Source organism: Chaetura pelagica, unplaced genomic scaffold (assembly GCF_000747805.2).
Source record: "Chaetura pelagica isolate M959 unplaced genomic scaffold, ChaPel_1.0 scaffold230, whole genome shotgun sequence".
NCBI lineage: Eukaryota > Metazoa > Chordata > Aves > Apodiformes > Apodidae > Chaetura > Chaetura pelagica.
Window position 1 is genome coordinate 334,516 of NW_009951955.1, and position 21,486 is coordinate 356,001.

The window sequence follows — 21,486 nt, forward strand, 5'->3', positions numbered from 1 at the left end:
CCTGCCTCACAGCCCCTGCCTCACAGCCCCCTGCCCCACAGCCCCTGCCCCCCATTTCTATTCCACGTGCACCACAGCAGGTGTCCCTCCCACAGACAAGAGCAGGGAGGATGGGCAGAGGGCTCTTCCCTGGGACACAGGGGACAGGTTGGGTGGCACAGTCCCATGGGCAAGGAGTGGGGGTCCCAGGGCTGCTGGGAGGGAGCAGCTGCTGGGGCAGCACCACTGGGGCATAACCAGCAGTGCTGCAGGTCCCACCTCAGCCTCCCTGCCCAGGGGACAGGCAGTGACACCACAGCACAGAACCAAACCATCATTCTGGCTGGAAAGTACCTGTGACATGACCAAGTCCAACTACTACAGCATCACAGCATCCCCAAGGCTGGAAAAGACCTTTAGGATCATCAAGCCCAGCCTGTGACCAACATCCCCACATCTCCAGACCAGGGCACCAAGTGCCACCTCCAGCCTTGCCCTGAACACCTCCAGGGATGGTGCCTCCACCACTGCCCTGGGCAGCCCATCCCAGTGTCTGATCACCCTTTCCATGGGGAAGTGCTTCCTGATATCCCACCCAAACCTCCCCTGGAGCAGCTTCAGGCCTGGCCCTCTTGTCCTGTCACTGGTTGCCTGGAAAAAGAGCCCAACCCCACCTGACCCCATTCATCCCACCCTACCAAGTCTGGTGCTAAAACATGTCCAAAGCACCACGTCTACACGTCTTCACAGCACCTGCAGGGGTGGGGACCCAACCACCTCCCTGGGCAGCCTGTTCCGGGTCTGAGGACCCTTTCAGTGAAGCACCCAGTGCTGCTTGCCCATCTGAGAGCTTGACACAAATGAACACTGTCACCAAAATGTGCAGCTCCTCCAAGCAGCCCCTCTGTGATACGTGGAGCCCCATGGCTCAGGGAGATGTGGTAAAACCACAAAAACCCAAATCTAGCAAGAAATGAAGAGCTCAGCCTCCTGTGGGGCACTGGGACAGGTGTGTTCCCCTCACCTCCCCTCCCCTGCCCCAGAGGAGAAAAAGAGAAAGGTCCCTGCAGCAGGACCCAGCCCAGATGCTCTTCCCTGCCATCCCTCACCCCAGGTGCTCCAGGCAGCCCTTGGTGACCTCCCTGCTGCTCCCAGCACAGGACACGGGGATGGAGGCACCTGGGTTCTCCTGGAACAAGCAGCTGGAGCCTGTTGCTCCCAGCCAAGCTGCAAGACAACAGTCAGGAAACGTTAAACACTGCAGTGAGGAGCAAATGCCTCCCAGGTAGTTTTCCAGGCCGATGGCTCCAACAACCTCTCCGTGTGTTTACACACAAATAACAATAATTAAAGCAAAACCCAACAGAACTGCCTCCTAACCAGAGGGAAAAAAACCTTAAAAACAAAACCCTCCCTGGAAAACAATTGCACTTTTTCTGCCCTGTTCAGTTGTTTGGAGTTTCACAGGACTCCAGGCTTTTAACAAGCCACACAGGCTGCAAGGACATGGGATAAGATCCCAAATATTCAGGGAAAAACACGTCCCTGCTCCTCAGGATGGGACTGGGAAGAGTTTTGTGCTGAAAGGCCCTTTTGCACGGCCCAGTTCTTGTGAAGAGCAGCAGCACCAGCACTGACTGGGGTCCCTGTCTCACTGCCCTGTCTCCCAGTCACATTGCAGGGAAGTGGATGAGCTCAGCCCTGTTGGTAACTTCACCCACGGATTTGCAGGACAGGGGAAATCCTTCCCTGCAACATGAGAAGCAGCTCGTTTCCTTCCAAGGTTTTAAGGATTCTGGTACCAAGGCTTGAGTAATAAAGAGCTTTTACCTACCACCATTTCCCAGGAAGGACTCAAACTCTTCCATTGCCTTAATTTTGCACCCAGCCAAATATTAAGTCACATTTTAACTGGTGTTTTTTCACTCCTCACCTTTCAGCTCCACGTGCTCTGTAATTCCTGCCAGGCTAAGGCCACAACCAGGTGCTCCCCTTCCACAGCCCTGCACCTCCAGGGAAAGGGAATTGCTGCTACCTGGGACCACTGAGGGCTGGGAGCAGGATTCACAGCATCACAGGATCCTAGGGGTTGGAAGGGACCTGGAAAGCTCCCCCAGCCCACCCCCCCTGCCAGAGCAGGGGCACCCAGAGCACATCACACAGGAACGTGGCCAGGGGGGTTGGAATGTCTCCAGAGAAGGAGACTCCACAGCCTCTCTGGGCAGCCTGGCCCAGGGCTCTGGCACTCTCACAGCAAAGAAGTTCTTCCTGAGATTCACATGGAACCTCCTGGGCTCCAGTTTGCACCCACTGCCCCTTGTCCTGTCACTGGACATCACTGCACAAAGCCTGGCTCTGTCCTCCTGACACTGCCCTGAACAGATTTGTGCCCATGGATGAGGTGGCCCCTCAGTCTCCTCTTCTCCAAGCCCAACAGCCCCAGCTCCCTCAGCCTTTCCTCAGCAGGGAGATGTTCCCCTCCCTCCAGCATCTCTGTGCCTCTGCCCTGGGCTCTTTCCAGCAGTTCCCTGTCCTCCTGGAACTGAGGGGCCCAGAACTGGACACAACACTCCAGATGTGGCCTCCCCAAGGCAGAACAGAGGGGCATCCTCCTGCCCACCAGGACCCCCAGGTCCCTTTTCCCATCACTCCTCTCCAGCAGGTCAGCCCCCACCCTGTACTGGTATCCTGATGGCCAGGGAAGCCATAGAACCATGGAATGGTTTGGGCTGGAAGGGACCTTAAAGCTCATCTAGATCCAACACCTGCATGGGCAGGGACACCTCCCACTAGCCCAGGCTGCTCCAAGCCCCATCCAACCTGCCCTTCAACACTGCCAGGGATGGGAACACCTTCATCCTGATGGCCAGGGAAGCCTCTCCATCTTGATGCCAACTCAGGATGGCTGTTGGCTGCGGAACCATCTGCTAGGGCCACCAAATTTGTCCCTCACCATTTCTCCTCAGAAATCCCAGCTCCAAGGCTGCCCCTGGAGGAAAGCAAGCAGGAACCCCCCAGCCAGCCCCCCAGCCCCTCAGCATAGCCCTTGCAAGCCTTGCCTTTCATTCTTCTTCTGGTTTTTAATGTGCATCTCAGAAACCCCCCCCGTTTTCCCTCGCCTGCTGCTGACAGGGCTGCCTTCCCTCCCAGCCATCAGGAGGGAGCAGCTGATGAATATCAAATCTCTGGGAGTTGTTAGATACCCATCAAAGGCCTGAAGTGCCTTTTGCCTATTGAAACAGTTTAACCACTGATGGGATTATAATTATCTCCCTGTCAACGGCAACAAAGCTGCTCACCAGGAGCTGTTACACTTAAACAGAGCAGGTCAACTAAATTATCCTGGTGGGAAAGCCAGACCGTGACCCTGCTCTATTGATTGTCTGTAATTAATTAGGTTTATGATTTATATTGAGGCCGTGCTCTCACCTGGGTCCTAGGCCAGTGGGTCAGGCTCTTAGGAGCTGGATGGTCCCTTGGTGTCACCTCCCATTGAGGGCTGGGGGCATGGGAAGCTTCTCTGCAGCAAAGCTGGGAGGGATTCCTGGCCCCAGTGGTCAGGGATGAGGAAGAGGGAGCTTCAGATTTGGGGCTAGGAAGGATGAAAAAGCCACAGCTTGGCTTTTTCTACACCAGAAGAAGCATGACCCAGGGAATGACCCTGCATGACCCAGCACAAGGAAAAATATCCATCCAGCCTCCCGACCAGGGCTGGGACAGGGAGAAAGGCTCAGGTTTGCTGTTTTATTCCTGTGAGGGTGGTGAGATCCTGGTACAGGTTGCCCAGAGAAGCTGTGGATGCCCCATCCCTGGGAATGTTCAGGGCTTGGAGCAACCTGGTCTAGTGAGTGGTGTCCCTGCCCACAGAACTAAATGAAATGATGCTGCCCCAAGTACAACCTGTTTTGCCCATGATTAGCAACCTCATCTGGTGGGAGGTGTCCCTGCCCATGCAGGAGGGGTTGGATCTAGATGATCTTTAAGGTGTCTTCCAACCCAAACCATTCCATGATTCTACAAGGGTAGTTGCTGGGGCATCTCCCTGCCCTTATCTCCACCCATCAACTTTTTTCCACTTGTATTATTCCCCCTGTCCTGTTGTGGGCAACCAGCAGCCAGCCCAGCTCTGCTCAGCGTCTCTGCAGCCTTGGGAAGCTCCTGCCCACACCAGTGGCTCATGTGGGATCTCTGCTCCAGTGTTGGGCCGGTTTTCCCAAGATGAAGCTTCAAGCTCCCCTTCAGTGCTGGGGAACACAGTAAGAAACAGGCCTGGGCCCCTCAGGGGGAGCTAGCAGGGCTGGGAGGGTCTCACAGTCACTGTTGTGTTCTCAGATTCCAGAAGCTGTTTGGCCAACCCTGCATCTCAGCACATCTCACCTCCTGCCCACCCTGCTGCTCTTCTCCTGGCTGTGACTTCTGCACAATCAGAAATTGGTTCCTGCACAGGCTCCTGCCTCACTGTGAAATATTTGCCTGTGACAAGAAAGCCTAGAATGACAATAGCTAGGGAAGACACTTGGGGAGCTATTACCCATCACATCTCTGAGCCACCAGATGGGAAGAAAATAAGCAGCTCCACCTCTGGAGAGCTCTTGGGGTGACACAATCCTCCTCCTTGTTATGTTCCCTTCTGTCTGAGGAGCAACCCTTGACCCAGGCTCAGGATGGCTGTTCCAGTCAGCAGCTCCTGCAGCCCTTCAAAATAAATATGTAGCCCTTTAGGAGATCTTGGATGCCTGGGTTATTATTTTCCCAACCCATGGCAGTGCCTTGAGCACCACCAACTCCAAGTGTGACCCAAAGCACTTGGGTCAAGTTCTCAGCTGGGGTTTGGATGAGTAACCCAAACTAGCAGCTCTGTAAAGAGGAACTGACCCTTTTTTAAAGTTTTCTCTAATGAATTCCTACCTCAGCCCATAGGGGAGACCTCCCTGGTGTGAGGAGCCATGGGTGGCACCAACTGCTGCCCCCAGCTGAGCCCTCAGTGGGTGTTTATCCCAGTAAAACCCAGGGGAAACCCACCCTCAACATGATCTCCTGGGTCAGCAGAGCTTGCTGAGCTGGGATTTCAAGTTTGTCACTTCTGCTATGGGATTGTATTCTCAATCTGTTGCTAGATGGTTGCAACCACTTTACTTCCAAGCCAACGACACAGCTGGACCCTGGTCCCACCAGTGCTGACTTAGCTGCAAACCTGGATGAGCTGAGCAACCTCACTGGCTACAGTGACTTGTGTGGCTCCTGCCTCTGGGAAGATGTCAAGCCATTCATAATTTGGGGAATTCTGATACCAGGAAGCACCTCCCAGCACACCAGATTGGCCCACCTACAACCTTGGCCTTCCAGTAAAAATGCAGAAGAGCTCAGACCCTCACCTTTCTGGGCTGATGGGGTGGAAGGGTCTATGTCCCCTGGCACAAAGTTCTTCTGATGGTTAAAGAACCATCTAGAGATTATTTTGGGCAGGGACAGGGAAGGGCCCTTAATACTTCATCCCAACTTCCTAGGAAGGCCAGCTAAAATGGTCACACACACACAGTGGCCTTCCAGCACCTGAAGGGGTTCCAGGAAAGCTGGGAAGAGGCTTTTTACAGGGGCTTGCAGGGAGAGGACAAAGGGGAATGGTTTTAAGCTGAAAGAAGACAGATTTAGGTTAGAGATCAGGTGGAAATTCTTCAGTGTGAGGGTGGGGAGAGCCTGGCCCAGGTTGCCCAGGGAAGCTGTGGCGGCCCCATCCCTGGCAGTGTTGAAGGGCAGGGTGGATGGGGCTTGGAGCAACCTGGGCTGGTGGGAGGTGTCCCTGCCCATGCAGGGGGTTGGGACTGGATGATCTTGAAGGTCCCTTCCAACCCAAACCAGTCTGGAACAATTAACATATGGGTCTATGATTAAGCAGTTTGAATCATACTATTTGTAACCTGCCCCATTCCCCTTATAAATTGTTGGGTGTATAAAATGCTCATGACAAGAGCACAGATTTTTCTGCATTGCTCTGATGTCACCCTTCAGGAGAGCTGTGGGTGCCAATGGAACACTCCATGATGGAGTTTGATTTACTCTGCACAGACAGACCCAAAGCTGGAGGCTCCACTTACCTGGACTCAGGCTTCCATGTGCTGTGTCCTCAGCTGCTGCTCCCACCAGGAGAACCCCAACAGTGCCCTTACCATGCAGTGCACCCTCCTGCATGGGCACACACCTACCCCTGCACACCATCACCAGCCAGCCTGGTTTTTAGGGCAACATGGATGTAAAAAAGTGGGTCTAAGCAGTGGCCCAAGCTTCAGGGGACATTGAGAAGCACCCAGCCTGGGGACAGGAACACACTTACACGTGATGCTTTTTACCATGCGACCTCTTTTCTTGGCTGTAACTTGGGTGAGTGGCAAGTGGGATGGATGGACCAGGAGGTTAATCTGCATTGGCCATTTCTCTTGATTTTTCCCTCATTTCCATTTCCTTTTAAAATGGAAGTTCCATTAAAACAGCAGCACTTTTCTATTAAGAAAGTAACAGAGAGGGATGGCTGCTGCTCTACCTCATCAGCAGTGAATCTCTCTCAAACCACTCCAGAGGCAAGGCTCAAATCATATCTTTAATAAGAACCACTTTGAGATCACTTTTAGAAGCAATTAACATATGATTAGAGATAAGCTCAAGATGCAACATTTAGATCCAGATTTCTAAGACAGATTCAGGAGGGTGCAGAGCCCAGGTCACCTCCTCAGCAATGGTCTCTGCATGTCACACACCAGTGTGGGAACAGAACTTCAGGTACACGAGCACAGCAGGTGAAATTCTTGCTTCCAATCCTGATTTTATTCATGCTGCTGCTTTTCAGCCATTTGAGAGATTTCTTGGTACCCCAGTGAGAACGAACCAACCACCTCCACAAGGTTTCTGCCCTACCTGAGGGTCCTGGAGACAAGTGTTCACTTCCACCACCCCCTTCCTTTTGGATATTCAGGCATTTGCTTTCTATATGGAGCATGAGGGGAACACAGAACTGAGCCTTCAGGTTTTTAGAAGGATCAGAAAAGCCCACCACCAGCAGGATCCCCATCACCAATGGGAACCCTACCACCAATGGGATCCCCATCACCAACAGGATTCCCATCACCAGCAGGATCTCCACCACCAATGTGATCCCCACCACCAATGTGATCTCCACCACCAATGTGATCCCCACCACCAATGTGACCCCCACCACCAATGGGATCCCCACCACCAATGGGATCCCCACCACCAAAAGGATCCCCACCACCAATGGGATTCCCACCACCAAGAGGATCCCCATCACCAGTGGGATCCCCATCACCAATGGAATCCCCACCACCAGTGGGAACCCCATCACTAATGGGATCCCCATCAGCAGGCTCTCCTGTGCCACCTGAGGACAACCCCCCGAGGACACGTCCATCACTTCCAACGAGCAGCACAAGTGCCACCTAAGCAGCTGGAGATGCTTGATGGTGCATCCTGCTTCTTCCCAGGTCTGTGGAGCAACAAGGCCACCCCAGAGTGACTTTGTCTGACAATCCTGTGGGTTAAACAGAGCAAGTCCCTCCTGCCTGGTGGCTGCAGCACGTGCTGTGGATCCAGCAGCCGAGGTGCAGCCGCGCATTCGTTCCTGCTGCCCGTGGCAGGGACAGAAATCTCCAGCAGGGAAGCAGATGGAAGGCTGGGGGTGGTGGCACCTTATACCACCAGGATGATCTGTGACCAAGTCCACCTGTTGGTGGCCTGAGTGCTGGCAGGACTGGAGCTGACTCGGGAACAGTGAATCACAGCACAGGCACCATCCAAGGGCTTTTCGGTTCTTCATCCCGAATCCCGGAGGCTTTTCCCAACTCAACACAGTGTGTGGCTTCCACTGGGCACTGACAGAAACTGATGGCTCAATTAAAGGGCATTTTACCACTTTGACCATTAGCTGTGAAGTCTCAAATCCCCCAGACTTCCCTGGAGTCCACTTGATCAGTAACTTGCTCTTTTTAGGAGGCAGCAACAAGTGCAAGGGACAACAGATCATGCAGCTAAAGACATTGTGATCATGTTGGTTTGGTAAGAGCTAAAATTTATTACACAGGAGATGATGAGTGAATAGGAGAGCAAAATTCTACTTGGACTCCCTACTTTGCAATTCAGGAAAACCAAGAGGTTTTACTTCATTAAGGAAGGCAAGGGAAAAAGAAATCAGAGACAACCTCAGTGGACAAGGAAGTCTTGTCAAGCCCAAATGAACAATCAGTTCTAGGTGATGCTCCTTGCAGAAGGAGCAATGAAATATATCTGCTTCTCTTCAATAAATTACTAAAAGATCAATTATAAACCTGCTGCATGGCATTGAAAATTAAACTCATTAAACATCCAGGTAGCTTCATCCTGATGCAAATGGAAGACAGGCAGGGGTGCTCTGCAGCAAACAACTCTGGGCACGTCCTGTCTCTGGGAAACATATTTACAGGTCTAGTTCATATATTAATCTATTTTAGTGCACCCTAGCCAGAGGGCAGCCAGAAAGAGTATTACTCCATGAGAAGGACAGGAGATGGGCTGGCTTCTCCTCTCCACTGAGTGAAGCCTGTGTCCACCCATCACTCTGATATCCATGTAAAACTACTTTGGCAGACCACATTTCCCTTTTCCAGGTAGTCAGACAGCAGGACTCATGATCTCCCATGACAGCTGGGTAGATTTGGCAGCTGTGAGCCAAAAAAAGCAGGTGGGATCGTCTCACTGTATTAACAAGCCTCAAGTGCCTTCAAGGTCAACAGTCTCATCCAAACTGCCATTTACTGGTCTCTTATCCTGCCTCTCCCTTCCTTACTTGCCCACCACCCATGAAGGGCTGCAGAAACATGGCATGGACCATGGGGACAGGCTGACCAAGCAGGTGAGATGTGCCTGAGCCTCAGGAAAAGGACTACACTGCTGTGAAGTTATGGAGACTACCATCCCTGAGGTCTCCTTTCAGAGCAGGGATGCCCTAAAACAAATCCTCGAGCCTCCATGGGAGGGAAGTCCCAGAAGGACTTTCTCTCACCTGACCTGTGGCACACACCAACACATCATTTCCTCCTGCTAGAAGGACAAAAACAAAGGATAAAGAAGGCTGTCCAAAGGGACCATGCCAGGCCATGGACCCCACTGGGAGGGCAAGGGGGTCTGCAGCTTCCCAGGCTCCTAGCTGGCCAACATCTTGCTGTGCAATGCATGGGCTGCTGCAGGGCTGGAAGCATCATGAGACCTCTCCTCACCATCTGTGCATCTAACCAATCTGAATCAGGCCAGTTCTTCTCCAAGGGGAACCCATCTGATGTCTCCAGAGGGCCTGGTGCTGGTTGGTGCTGGCCTGGCCACCAGCAGCCTGTGGGCAATGGAGAGGGGGGCAACAGGAGAGCAGTGGTTTTATTCACTAGGATTTGGGTTGATGATCCGTGTGATCAAGGGTTGGAAAGATCCAGGAGAGATACCAGGGTGAGCTTTGCCTCTCCCAGGCTCAAGAAAGTGGCTGCTGGATGCAGAGGAAAGGGAAAAGGGAAATGGGAGAGATGACCCAACAAACACGACCTTTCCAACTCAGCTCACTTGGGGCTTGGCAATCTTTCCCCTCAGAAGCACCTACATTTTCAGGCCTGCCAGGAAAATCCAGGGTCTCTCCACTCCAGTCATGGTGCAAATCTACTTGGCCCTTTGGGAGAGCTTGGAGACATCTGGGAAAGCAACAGTTCCCTGGCAGTAAAACACTGACCAGGCTGCATGAGCTTCTTACAGTCATTCCAGCAGAAACAAGTGGTACCCTTCAGAGTGCTTACCAGAAGAAAACAGCAGTTCTGACCCAATTTCACACAGCTGGAATCAGCTGGGGGAGACCAACACACAATAAAAAGATGCAAATGCCCATTTCCCCTGTGTCCTCTCCTGCCAACGTGAATAAAGCTCTGGTTTGATATCTTGTCCTTTCCAAAAGGAGTCCAGTTGATCAGTCCGAGTCAGCTGTGGTTTGAGTTAAACTCCTCTGACTCTGCCACCCTTTACTTAATGAAGTTTTTAATCGTCCACCTCTGTCCTGTGCAGCTGCGAAGGATCAGGTCGAGCCCGGCCAGGCCCCTGTTCTCCACCTCCAGGCACCGCCCCGTCCCCTTGTTCAGGATGGCTCCGTTCTGGAATGCAAGGACATGGGGAAATATGTCTGGCAGCACAAGCTTGTCTGGCAGAAACCTGGGGGTTCTCACTGACAAGGGGCTGAACAGGAGCCAGTGTGTGCCCAGGTGGCCAAGAAAGCCCATCCTGGGCTGTATCAGAAATGGTGTGACCAGCAGAAGCCCAGAGGGGATTGTCCCCCTCTGCTCAGCACTGGGAAGGCCACACCTGGAGTGTTGGGTCCAGTTCTGGGCACCTCAATTCCAGAGGGATCTCAAGGGGCTGGAGCCAGGACAGAGGGGGCAACGGAGCTGGGGAAGGGCCTGGAGAATCAGTCTGATGAAGAACACTTGAGGGAGCTGGGGATGTTTAGTCTGAGGAAGAGGAGGCTGAGGGGCCACCTCATCCATGGGCACAAATCTGTTCAGGGCAGTGTCAGGAGGACAGAGCCAGGCTTTGTGCAGGGATGTCCAGTGACAGGACAAGGGGCAGTGGGTGCAAACTGGAGCACAGGAGGTTCCATGTGAATCTCAGGAAGAACTTCTTTGCTGTGAGAGTGCCAGAGCCCTGGGCCAGGCTGCCCAGAGAGGCTGTGGAGTCTCCTTCTCTGGAGACATTCCAACCCCCCTGGCCACGTTCCTGTGTGATGTGCTCTGGGTGCCCCTGCTCTGGCAGGGGGGTTGGGCTGGGGGAGCTTTCCAGGTCCCTCCCAACCCCTGGGATCCCGTGATTCTATGAAACCTGAAGTCGTGGGCAGGGCAGGTGACACACACCTGAGGGTGTCAGAGAGATGGCAAGAGGGTTGGACCAGATGATCTTCAGAGGTGCCTTCCAACCCTGCCTGCCCCGTGACTCTGTGAGAAAGGGGAACTTCTAGAAACTGCCCTAAAACACCATCCCCACCTCTGGTCCCTCCTGACCTCGTCCCTCAGCCTCAGCACCCGCTGCCCCCCGGGGACCATCCCATCTCCATCCCAAACTGTCCCACGCCCGTGGCGACGTGCAGAGAAGCACAGGGAAGTAGAGGAGCAGAACTGTCACCAACCTGTATGAAACTCCAGCGCTTGTGGAGGCTGCTCTTCACCTTCTCACAGTCCAGGAGCTGCGGGAAGCGGCTCTTCCCGGTGTCCACCAGGCAGCGGGTGTCGGGCAGCAGGGTGGTGGTGCCCAGGGCCCCCAGCTGCAGGAAGCCCTCCTTGGTGTAACGTGCCAGCTGGGGGCAGGGGAGGAGAGGGGGAAAGAGCATCAGCACCTTTGGAGCATCATGAGGAAGCAACAGAGGAGAGGGAAGAGCCAGGAGAAGGCTGAGAGGAGGATGCACGGGAAGAAGGACTGAGAAGGGGGGGGGCAAAAAAACAACTTTCTCCAGGTTTTTATGCTTGGTTTGGGTTATTTCTGTAGGTTCTGGAGCTCTGGGGAGGGATGAGAGCAGCTCTGAGCCTCACAGCCAGCATGGGCAGGCTGCTCCAGCCTCCCTGGGGCCTGAGCACTCGGCACTTTGGGGCAGGGGAAGGATCTCCCGTGGCTTTTGGCCACTGCCAGCTGGCTTGGCTGGGCACCCTGGCCCAGCCCTTGACTTCTGGCATGCCTGGCAAGCCAGCCTTGCTCTGCCCTGCCAACCTTGCTCTGGGGTGTCTGGCACAGCCCTCCAGCAGCTCCAACCACAGCTGGGCAGCACCACCTGCCAAAGGAGGCCCAGAGACAATTGGCCCCATTCCCCAGAGATCCAAGCCCAAACCTACCCCCCCTGGTTCAGCAAAGGCTCAGGATTGCAACCCAGCCCCCCCACCACATCAACCCCCACATCCCACCACCCAGGGCTTTGTCTGGGCTGTCCCCACAGGCTCAGGGGTGCACTGAGACATCCCTGCTCCTCCATGGGCAGTGCTGAAGGAACACAGCAAATACATCCCTCCCCATATGGACACCCAGGAGGGAGGAGCTGGGGGACAGCAGCTCCCTCCTGCACTCCATGGGAAAGACAGACACAGCTGCTTATTTAAATTATGAATCAATCCATTATCCAGCAGACAAATAAGGAGTATTCAGCACGTTAATTAACTGTGCAGATCTGTGACCCAGATGCTTAAAAAGGCAGTAAATCACACCAGGAGCTGGAGTTACCACCCTTGGAATAATTAAACACTGAAAATCAAGTTAAAATAATGTAACTGGGTCCTGCTCCAGCCAGTAACCACGGAGATGATTATGGTACTTGAAGGCAGTTTTTCCATCCCTGGGTGGGGCTGGTAGGTGTGCTGGACCCTCTGGTGCTGCTCACCAGCCTTGGGGTGGGTGCCTGCTCCCCACTGTTGGTGGAGTTACACTTCACCCAACATGTTGTGTATCACAGCAAGGCCTCCAGCACTTCCCATCTCCCAGCACTTCCCATTTCCCAGCACTTCACTTCACATCTCCCAGCACTTCCCATCTCCCAGCACTTCCCATCTCCCAGCATTTCCCATCTCCCAGGGGTCTCTTTACACAACCATAGAATCATTCTGTTTGGGAAAGACCTTTCAGATCATAAAGTCCAACCATAACCAAACTCTAACCCCTGACCTGACTCTACTGAGTCCAGTGCCAGACCATGTCCACCTATATGTCTTTTAAACAACTCCTGGGTTGTTGGTTCAACCACCACCCTGGGCAGTGTGTTCCAGTGGTTAATTATTCTTTCAGTGAAGAATTTTCTTCTGACATCCAATCTAAACCTCCCTGGCACAACTTGAGGCCATTTCCTCTTGTCCCATCCCTTGTTCCTGGGGAGCAGAGCCCGACCCCCCTGGCTCCAACCTCCTCTCAGCAGCTGCAGAGCCAGCAGGTCTCCCCTCAGCTCCTTGTCTCCAGGCTGGACACCCCCAGCTCCCTCAGCTGCTCCTCAGAAGACTTTACCCACAGTATTCACCCCAGGCAGATCCCAGTGCAGCAGGTCACATCAGTTGATGCTGGCATGGGACAAAGCTGCCACATCCCACCCCCTGGTGCTGGATCTGCTCTTCTGGCCCCCAAAAACCTTTGGCAAGCTGGTGCAGAACAGCACACAGCTCTTTAGCTTGACAGTAATTCCCCCTCCAAACTGCTGGGCTGGTACAGAGGGGTGGGAGGGAGGGAGTCTGCAGAGCTAGAACCATCACATTCTCCTCCTTCCACCCACCCACCAGCTCCCCAGGCACAGGGTGATAGGGATCAAACCCAGCACTGAGCTTGGCTCACCCTGTGCCCTGAACACGAGGCTGGAGCAACCTGGGAATGACCCCTGGGCAGCCCCAGCCCAGCTGAAGGTTCAGCTTCTATTTCTTTGGCTTCAGCAGTTTGAGGGGTCAGGCCTGGATGAGATGGTGCTCCCAGTCTGATTCTGACCACCAAGCTCACCTGGGTCCCTGCTTGAGCAGCACCACAGAGAATGTGGCCATTGCCTTGCAAAAAACAGAGAAGCACATCAACAACCAGACAAAAAAAAAAAAAAAAAGACAATCCCTCTCCCTGACAGATGGAAGAACACCCAGAGGTCCCAAATGGGCAGTGCAAGTTATTCTCCTCCTGTTGCTAAAATGTTTCCTCCCATGAGCATCTTAGACATCTCCTTTTCTTCTGCAGCTGAACTGCAGCCAGTTGGCCTGAAGCCCACAGGGCAACAGGACTGCTGCTCTGCTGTGGGATCTCCTCGTGGGGTAGGAGAAAGAAGTAGAGCAAAAAAACCCTTCCTGTGGAAGGGAGGGGGCTGGGGGGGAGTGGGGAGATGGGGGGAAACAAAACAATCTGAAAAACAAACCAGCTGCTCCCCAGCAGCCTGCCCAGCCTTCAGGCCAGTCCAACCATCCAAACTGAGTGTGATAATTCCCCCAAAAAAACCCCATCTAGCCCATGAGTGCTCCACTGAGCTCCTGAGGCATCTGTGGAATGACTTTTTATTTATGGAAGATGGAGGAACTGCTGAGGAAATGCCTGGAGGAACAACTCAGGGTGGCACAGGAGGAGAAACAAATGGAAAGACCAAGGGGAAGGACCAGAGCAAACCAGTTTGAAAATATTAATGAGTATCCATTTAACATGAGAAAGACATGGAGCTCCTGGAGAGAGTCCAGAGGAGGCCACAGAGATGATCCAAGGGCTGGAGCAGCTCTGCTCTGGAGCCAGGCTGGGAGAGTTGGGGTGTTCAGCCTGGAGAAGAGAAGGCTCCAGGGAGACCTTAGAGCAGCTTCCAGTGCCTGAAGGGGCTCCAGGAAAGCTGGGGAGGGACTTGGGACAAGGGCAGGGAGGGATGGGATGAGGGGGAATGGATGGAAACTGGAAGAGAGAGATTGAGGTTGGACATTAGGAAGAAATTCTTTGCTGTGAGGGTGGTGAGACCCTGGCCCAGGCTGCCCAGGGAAGCTGTGGCTGCCCCATCCCTGGCCGTGTTGAAGGGCAGGTTGGGTGGGGGTTGGGGCAGCCTGGGCTGGAGGGAGGTGTCCCTGCACATGCAGGGGGTTGGGACTGGATGGGCTTTAAGGTCAGTTCCAACTCAAACCACTCCATGATTCTATAAATGTTGATGAGGTCTTAAACCCCTTAATTAGTGTGAGGGACCCAAAGCCACATTCCCAGCTAGAAACACACATCCATCCCCCCAGCCTTCCCCAACCACTTTCCCAGGATAAACTGCATCCTGGGTCAAACTGCATCTTGCCAAGTTCCCCACCTTCTGGAACCACCCTCAGGGCTCCTTTGCCCCAGGGGGACTGTCCAGCCCTGCTGGTGCCAGGGGAGCAGAGGGATGCAGCCCATCTGCTCTGCTGCTTGTTTCTGGCTGGCTGCATCTCAGGGATGGGAGAAAGTTAATTAGACATCTTAGCACCTGGGAAATAAAAGCCTTGATGACCTTCATTGACTCTATTGGAAAATAATTTCAGGCTGTTTAGCTTCCTTTCTGCACTGAGCAGATCATCAATTAGCAACCAGCAGTAAAATACAGTATTTTTAACCAAATCTCATCTGCTGTGCTGCACTATCACCCTTGCTGCTGCAGTGTCCCAGATGATCTCAGTATTGATGGTTTTGTCCTCAAGTCCTGATGCTTAAATGGGCAAAACATATTTTACCCTCTAATTAAATGAAATGCTCTGCTGGGTGAACATTATCTTAAGTTTTATAGTATGATGGTGCTTTCTATCACCTTAATATATCAGCACAGCTCTGTCACTCCAGTGAGGGATTGCTGGATGATTAGTGTAATCCATCATTGCAGCAAGGTGTTTCCATGATATATTGCTTAAAAGATGGAGCCATCAGGAAGAAAAAAAAAGGCACGAGCAGGCTCAGGATAATTACAGGATAAAAGGACACTTCATCATGGTAATCTGATAATGATTTGACCTGGAAGTGAATGGAAGCAGGGAGAAGGGAAAGCTAAAGGGAGAATGAGAAAGAAGCAGAAATTTCCCCCAGTGATGGATGCTGGGAGAGAGGTGATGTGAGGAAGAACCAAGATTTCTGTGTTTAGAGCTAGAATGGGATCCATCACCCCAGCAACACCCACTGCAATGCCACAAGGCTTAGCTAAACCAACTAGCACCCACTGGGAGGGAGCAAAAGCTCAGGATGGAACACAAGTCTCCATCCCTGGAATGTGATACATCTCTCCCCACAGAGCAGCTGATTCCCCCTCTCTCCAGGACAGGTGACTCCTCTGGCCTCATCCCTTTCAGGTGCCAGCACAGACCCTCACCCTGCAGCCCTGGGACCTGCTCCTTCACCCTTCAGTGCACTGACGTGAGGTGGGTGTTGGTCTCTTCTCCCAGGTGAATGATGACAGGACAACAGGAGATGGCCTTAAGTTGTATCAGGGGAGGTTTAGGTTGGGTATTAGGAAGAATTTCTTTACTGAAAGGGTGGTCAGGTGCTGGCACAGCTGCCCAGGGAGGTGGTGGAGTCACCACCTCTGCAAAGATTCAAGAAATGTGTAGATGTGGCACTTCAGGACCTGCTCTAGTGGGCACAGTGGGTGTTTTGGGTTTTGGGTTGGTTTTTTCCTCATCCTGGATGGACAGTTGGACCCAGTGATCTCAGAGGTCTTCTCCAACTGTGCTGATTCTGTGTGATTTTTAAACACCTGTGGATGGGCCACAGCACTAAAGAAAGAAGTGGAGATTTTAGGCCACTCCATGAACCTTGAGCACAAACATCTCTGTGTGCTTTCAGGTGCCAAACAACTCCAAAGGAATTGCAATTCCTTGTGTAAAGATATATGTGTGTGTGTATATACATGTATAAATGTAAAATGTGTATAAAATATAAATATATAAATAAATGTATAAATATTTAAAATATAAATATACAGATATACATACAGAAATTATACATTATATATATTATACATACAGAAATTATACATTATATATATAATATACATATATATAAAATGTGTATAAAACAAGGGAGCCATTAGAACCAAGTGTTTACATTACTTCAAATTATATTCCCAGCAATAAATGACCACACAGCCCATTAATTAAAGAGCAGCAGCAAAAGTCCCATTCCTTTTGTGCAGCACCTGTGCTTCTGCCAAGTGCTCATCTCAAAGCTGTGTATAAATAAATATATAAATAAATGTATAAATATTTTAAATATAAATATACAGATATACATACAGAAATTATACATTATATATATTATACATACAGAAATTATACATTATATATATAATATACATATATATAAAATGTGTATAAAACAAGGGAGCCATTAGAACCAAGTGTTTACATTACTTCAAATTATATTCCCAGCAATAAATGACCACACAGCCCATTAATTAAAGAGCAGCAGCAAAAGTCCCATTCCTTTTGTGCAGCACCTGTGCTTCTGCCAAGTGCTCATCTCAAAGCTTGGCACTCACTGAGAGCTACTATTAAAAAACCAGGGGGAGATCAATCAGTTGCATCTATCACAAAACAAAAGACCAGCCAAGAGCTGCCTCTCAGCTGAAGGGACAAGGTGGAGGTGGAAAACCATGAGGGAAAATCTGCACTGAGCTGGTGTGATGGGTGAGCTGGAGGAAGCCAGAAGCCTGGTCAGGTTTGGCTTCAGAACATCAGGGAGGAAAAGATAACAAGATTTCTGTCTAATCACAAAAAACTACTGAGGAAAACATAAATAACCTGCTTTGGGCCATTCATCTTCAGGCCCAGGGTTAGCAGGCAATGTCAGACTCATCCAGTTTCTCAGACCATAATGCACTTAGAGGTTTAAGTTTCCATCCAGAAAGTCCAAAAGGCAGTTTAGGCCATTTAAGAAAAAAAAAAATGTTGTCAATTTAAACAGCAGCTGGGTTATATTTGGCAGTGACTCCATCAGCCACAGTTGACTGATCTTTGTTGAAAGGCAAAGGAATAAACCAAGTGAGATTTGTTTCTGCCCCCAAGGACTGACTCCTGTGGCCTGTTCCTGAGCTCAGGTGGCTCCTGAAATTTGCAGTTCAGGCTCAGATGAGCTTTGGGATTCCAGTCCTGGTGAGCCTGGAAAGCCCAGGGTGACCATATTGTGAGAAAAGGCTCTTTACAGATTGTCACCACCTGAAATACACATTTTTTTAGCTGAAAACAAACCTCCTAGAACATGCTGGACACCAAAAACTCAAGTCCTGTGCCCACTTGTTCCACCTCAACCTTCAACTCATCCTTATGCCAATGAAGCTCATTTTACAGGTGGTTTAAGTCATATCTGAGGCCCAGACAGGGAACTGACTGAATAAGCCCAGATTCATGCTCCAGCCAAATTCCATGACCTAATCATAAAAATGTGACCAAAAGAAATCAGATCTTATCTCAGGAACTCAAGATTGCACCTTCCCAGCTCCTAGGGAATGGCTTCAAGATTTTGCTGTGAACTCTAACACAGGTTTTCCACCTGAAAAGCAGCAGTTGGGGCACCCACCACCCTCATCAAGAATGTCCACCCCTGTAGGGGCTGCACGAGCACTGTGAGGACACTGAAGTGACATTATCTACAAGTCCAATGGATTCAACCAAGTTCTGCTTTCAAGGTTGAGTGTATGTATCTCTGATATTCACACAACTACCCAATATTTGTGTATTCAAAAAAAAGAAGGCATCCAAACCCAAGATGGCTTTCTGTCCATCACAGGCAAGAAGGCAGTTGGAGCTTCTGTTTGATGCTCTGATGCTTCAATTGGAAATCTGACCCAAAAAAACATAAACTACCAAAAAGAAACTGGGAAACCCAGCTGTCTGGTGGGGAACTTTGCTACCAATCCTTGCTCTCCTTTCTGATTCATGGCAGAAATTTTTACAGGCAGGTTTCTTTCATGGTAAAACCTGCAGGAGCTTATTGAGACAGCCTTTTTTATGATATATTTCAGTTTGGGTCCTAATCCCAGACTCATAAAGGCTGGAAAAGACCATTCAGATCATCAAGTCCAGCCTTTGACCAACCCCCCCACATCTCCAGACCAGGGCACCAAGTGCCACCTCCAGCCTTGCCTTGAACACCTCCAGGGATGGTGCCTCCACCCCTTCCCTGGGCAGCCCATCCCAGTGTCTGATCACCCTCTCCATGGGGAAGTGCTTCCTGATGTCCCACCCAAACCTCTCCTGGCACACTGCAGTGCTGAGCTTTCTTCTGTAGCATTATGCAGGAACCAGATATTTCCTCCCTCTGCCCATGCCTGGAGACCCCATGTCCCTGGAGCAGAGGAACAGGGCAGGCTTACAGAGCTCCTGGGAGCAGGAATCCAACTCCTGGTTGGATTCCCTGTATGGAATGTATGGATTTCTGGATTGAGGGGAAGGTTTGATACAGCAGCTTGCCTTTGATGGCACAGTAAGTCTGTCAGACACTGGGGTGTATCAGGAGGCCTGTATCTGAGCCCTCACTCTCTGCTGTGTCCCCTCCTTGCAGCACAGGACTTCTCTGTCCTGCAGGAATTTCAGCAACCTCCAACGCCTTGGGATGGAACATCTCCTACAAGATGGGGCCATAAGGTTGGCTCAGGGTATGAACCTGAAATGAAGACTAGGAAGGGGGCAGGGTATGAAGAAGCTGCTCAAAAGTGAGGATGGAAGCTGTTCCTACCCTTCCAAACATGACTATGCCCATGGCAGGGGGGTGGGACTGATAATCTTGAAGGGCCCTTCCAACTCAAACCATTCTATGATTCTATGACTTAGGTGGTTCTAACACTTCAGACACATGGTCCTGCCTGCCCAGAAATTCTCAGCACCCACCCTTTAGATACTTAAATACATTGACAAGGTCTCCCCTCAGCCTTCTCATCTCCAGGCTGAACAGTGCCAGCTCCTTCAGCCTTTCCTTATCAGAGAGGTGTCCAACCCCCAGTCATCTTTGCCACCCTAAGGAGACACGTTGCAAATCCACACTCTGTCCCCCTGTCCCCCCACCTGCTCCCACCCCTGCCAAGTGACTCCTCACCTGTGGTCCCCAGCCATGACATGGGTACAGTATTGCTGTGTGGTTCTCCTGGGGGCCCTGGTCCAGGCAGACATCTTTAGCCTTGTTGTTTCGAAGCTGGAAGAAAGGACAAGTGCAGTTATGTGGCCCTGTCTCTGCAGAGCAGCCATCAGCTGATCACAGGATCATCACAGAATGTTTGGAGTTGGAAGGGACCTTAAAGATCACCCAGTCCCACCCCCTGCATGGGCAGGGACCCCTCCCACCAGCCCAGGTTGCTCAGAGCCCCATCCAACCTGCCCTTCAACACTGCCAGGGATGGGGCAGCCACAGCTTCCCTGGGCAACCTGGGCCAGGCTCTCACCACCCTCACACTGAAGAATTCCCACCTGATCTCTAACCTAAATCTCTCTTCTTTCAGCTTAAAACCATCCCCCCTTGTCCTCTCCCTGCAAGCCCCTGTAAAAAGCCCCTCCCCAGCTTTCCTGGAGCCCCTTCAGGTCCCCCTGGAGCTCTTCTTCAGACTGAACAGCCCCAGCTCCCTCAGCCTGTCCTCGCCAGAGCTGCTCCAGCCCTCAGATCATTTTCATAGCCCTTCTCTGGCCCCGTTCCAACAGCTCCACATCTTTCTTGTGCTGCACAGTGTGGGGAGCAGCAGTGACTCCAGCCTCCCTGGCTACACCAAGAATCCAGGGTGCTCTATCACCAGGCACAAGCAGGCAGAGAAAGGTTTAATGTGCCATATGCTTTCCTTAAATACCAGGCCTGATGATGACTGCTTTGCTGTGATAATCACCATTCAAAGGAGCCAACTTCCTCCAGCACAGTTTTCTTTGTCTATGGTCGTGTGTGGTGGCAACATATTTTTAGGCTGCCCCCAGCACGTTGCCAGGAGCCTCAATTCCAAGCAGAGCTGCTTGTATTCTGAGGAAATCTCAACATGCTCCACAAAGCAGGGACAAAAAGCCCAGCCAGCTCCAGGAGCTGCTTGGAATCATGTCAGGGATGCAGGAGGAGACACAGGGATGGCAAAGCAGCCACCACAGGAGGACACACTTTGGAGGGAGAGTGGACAAAGCGGCAAAGCTAAAGGGCCACTGAGCCCCAGCTCTGAACAGGTTGCCCAGAGAAGCTGTGGCTGCCCCCTCCCTGAAGGTCTTCAAGACCAGGTTGGATGAGCCTTGAACAACCTGATCAAGCAGGAGGTGTCCCTGCCCATGCAGGGAGGTTGGAACTGGATGATCTTTAAGTTCCCTTCCAACCCAAACCATCCTATGATGATTCTATCTCTGTCCTCCAGTCTCCTCGTGCAGGGCAACTGCAATCCTGCCTTTGAAAACACCACTTTTGGGGTGGTTTCAGCTTGAAGACATTAAATAACTTTGCTAATAAATCTTTCTTAAAATTCATGCCCATCCGGGGTGCCCGGGCTGTGCTCCAAGAAGCCTTCTCAACCTGCCTCTATGCCTTGAGACCTGATTGCAACAGAGGATGATTAGTTCCCATAAATGCCTGGTTTTATATTCCCTGTATGGTCTCAAAGCCAGCAGAGATTGAATTAAGTCTCCTTCCCTCATCTCATCCTTAAGCTGTCGTGACAACGCACTGCATCTTCCAGAGACCTTGCAAGGAATTAGGTTGAGTTCAGCTCAAAAGAGTTTTATGAAATGACTAGGTATTAAAAATACACATTCAGCTGCTTAATCCACTCAGTCAATGGGCAAGACAGATAATTTTCTGTCAATTCAGTAAATGAGATATTAAAATATCGGACTGTGTAAGGAGTCCAAGACCAGAAATAAATCCCAAATTAGGTTTTTTTAAAAGGAAACTGTGAACAGATTTATTACAAACATATCTAATTATACACAAATTGTTGGGTTTTGATTCACATTCATCTCCTTTGAGACTATTTCTCATCAGCTGTAAACACTGCCAGCCTGATCTAAGGGA

The 21,486-nt window shown here is 51.3% G+C and overlaps 1 protein-coding gene across 1 annotated transcript in view; it reads right to left on the reverse strand.

Annotated features, from left to right (window-relative positions):
• Positions 1 to 10,016: 10,016 nt before the first annotated feature.
• WBSCR17 (Williams-Beuren syndrome chromosome region 17) overlaps positions 10,017 to 21,486 on the reverse strand; it is a 158,967-nt gene continuing 147,497 nt past the window's right edge. Inside the window, exons 8-10 of the mRNA XM_009999143.1 lie at positions 19,555 to 19,650; positions 11,171 to 11,338; positions 10,017 to 10,145 (exon numbers count right to left, since the gene is read on the reverse strand). Coding sequence (XP_009997445.1) covers positions 10,017 to 10,145; positions 11,171 to 11,338; positions 19,555 to 19,650 — 393 coding nt within the window. The remainder of the gene's footprint in view (positions 10,146 to 11,170; positions 11,339 to 19,554; positions 19,651 to 21,486) is intronic.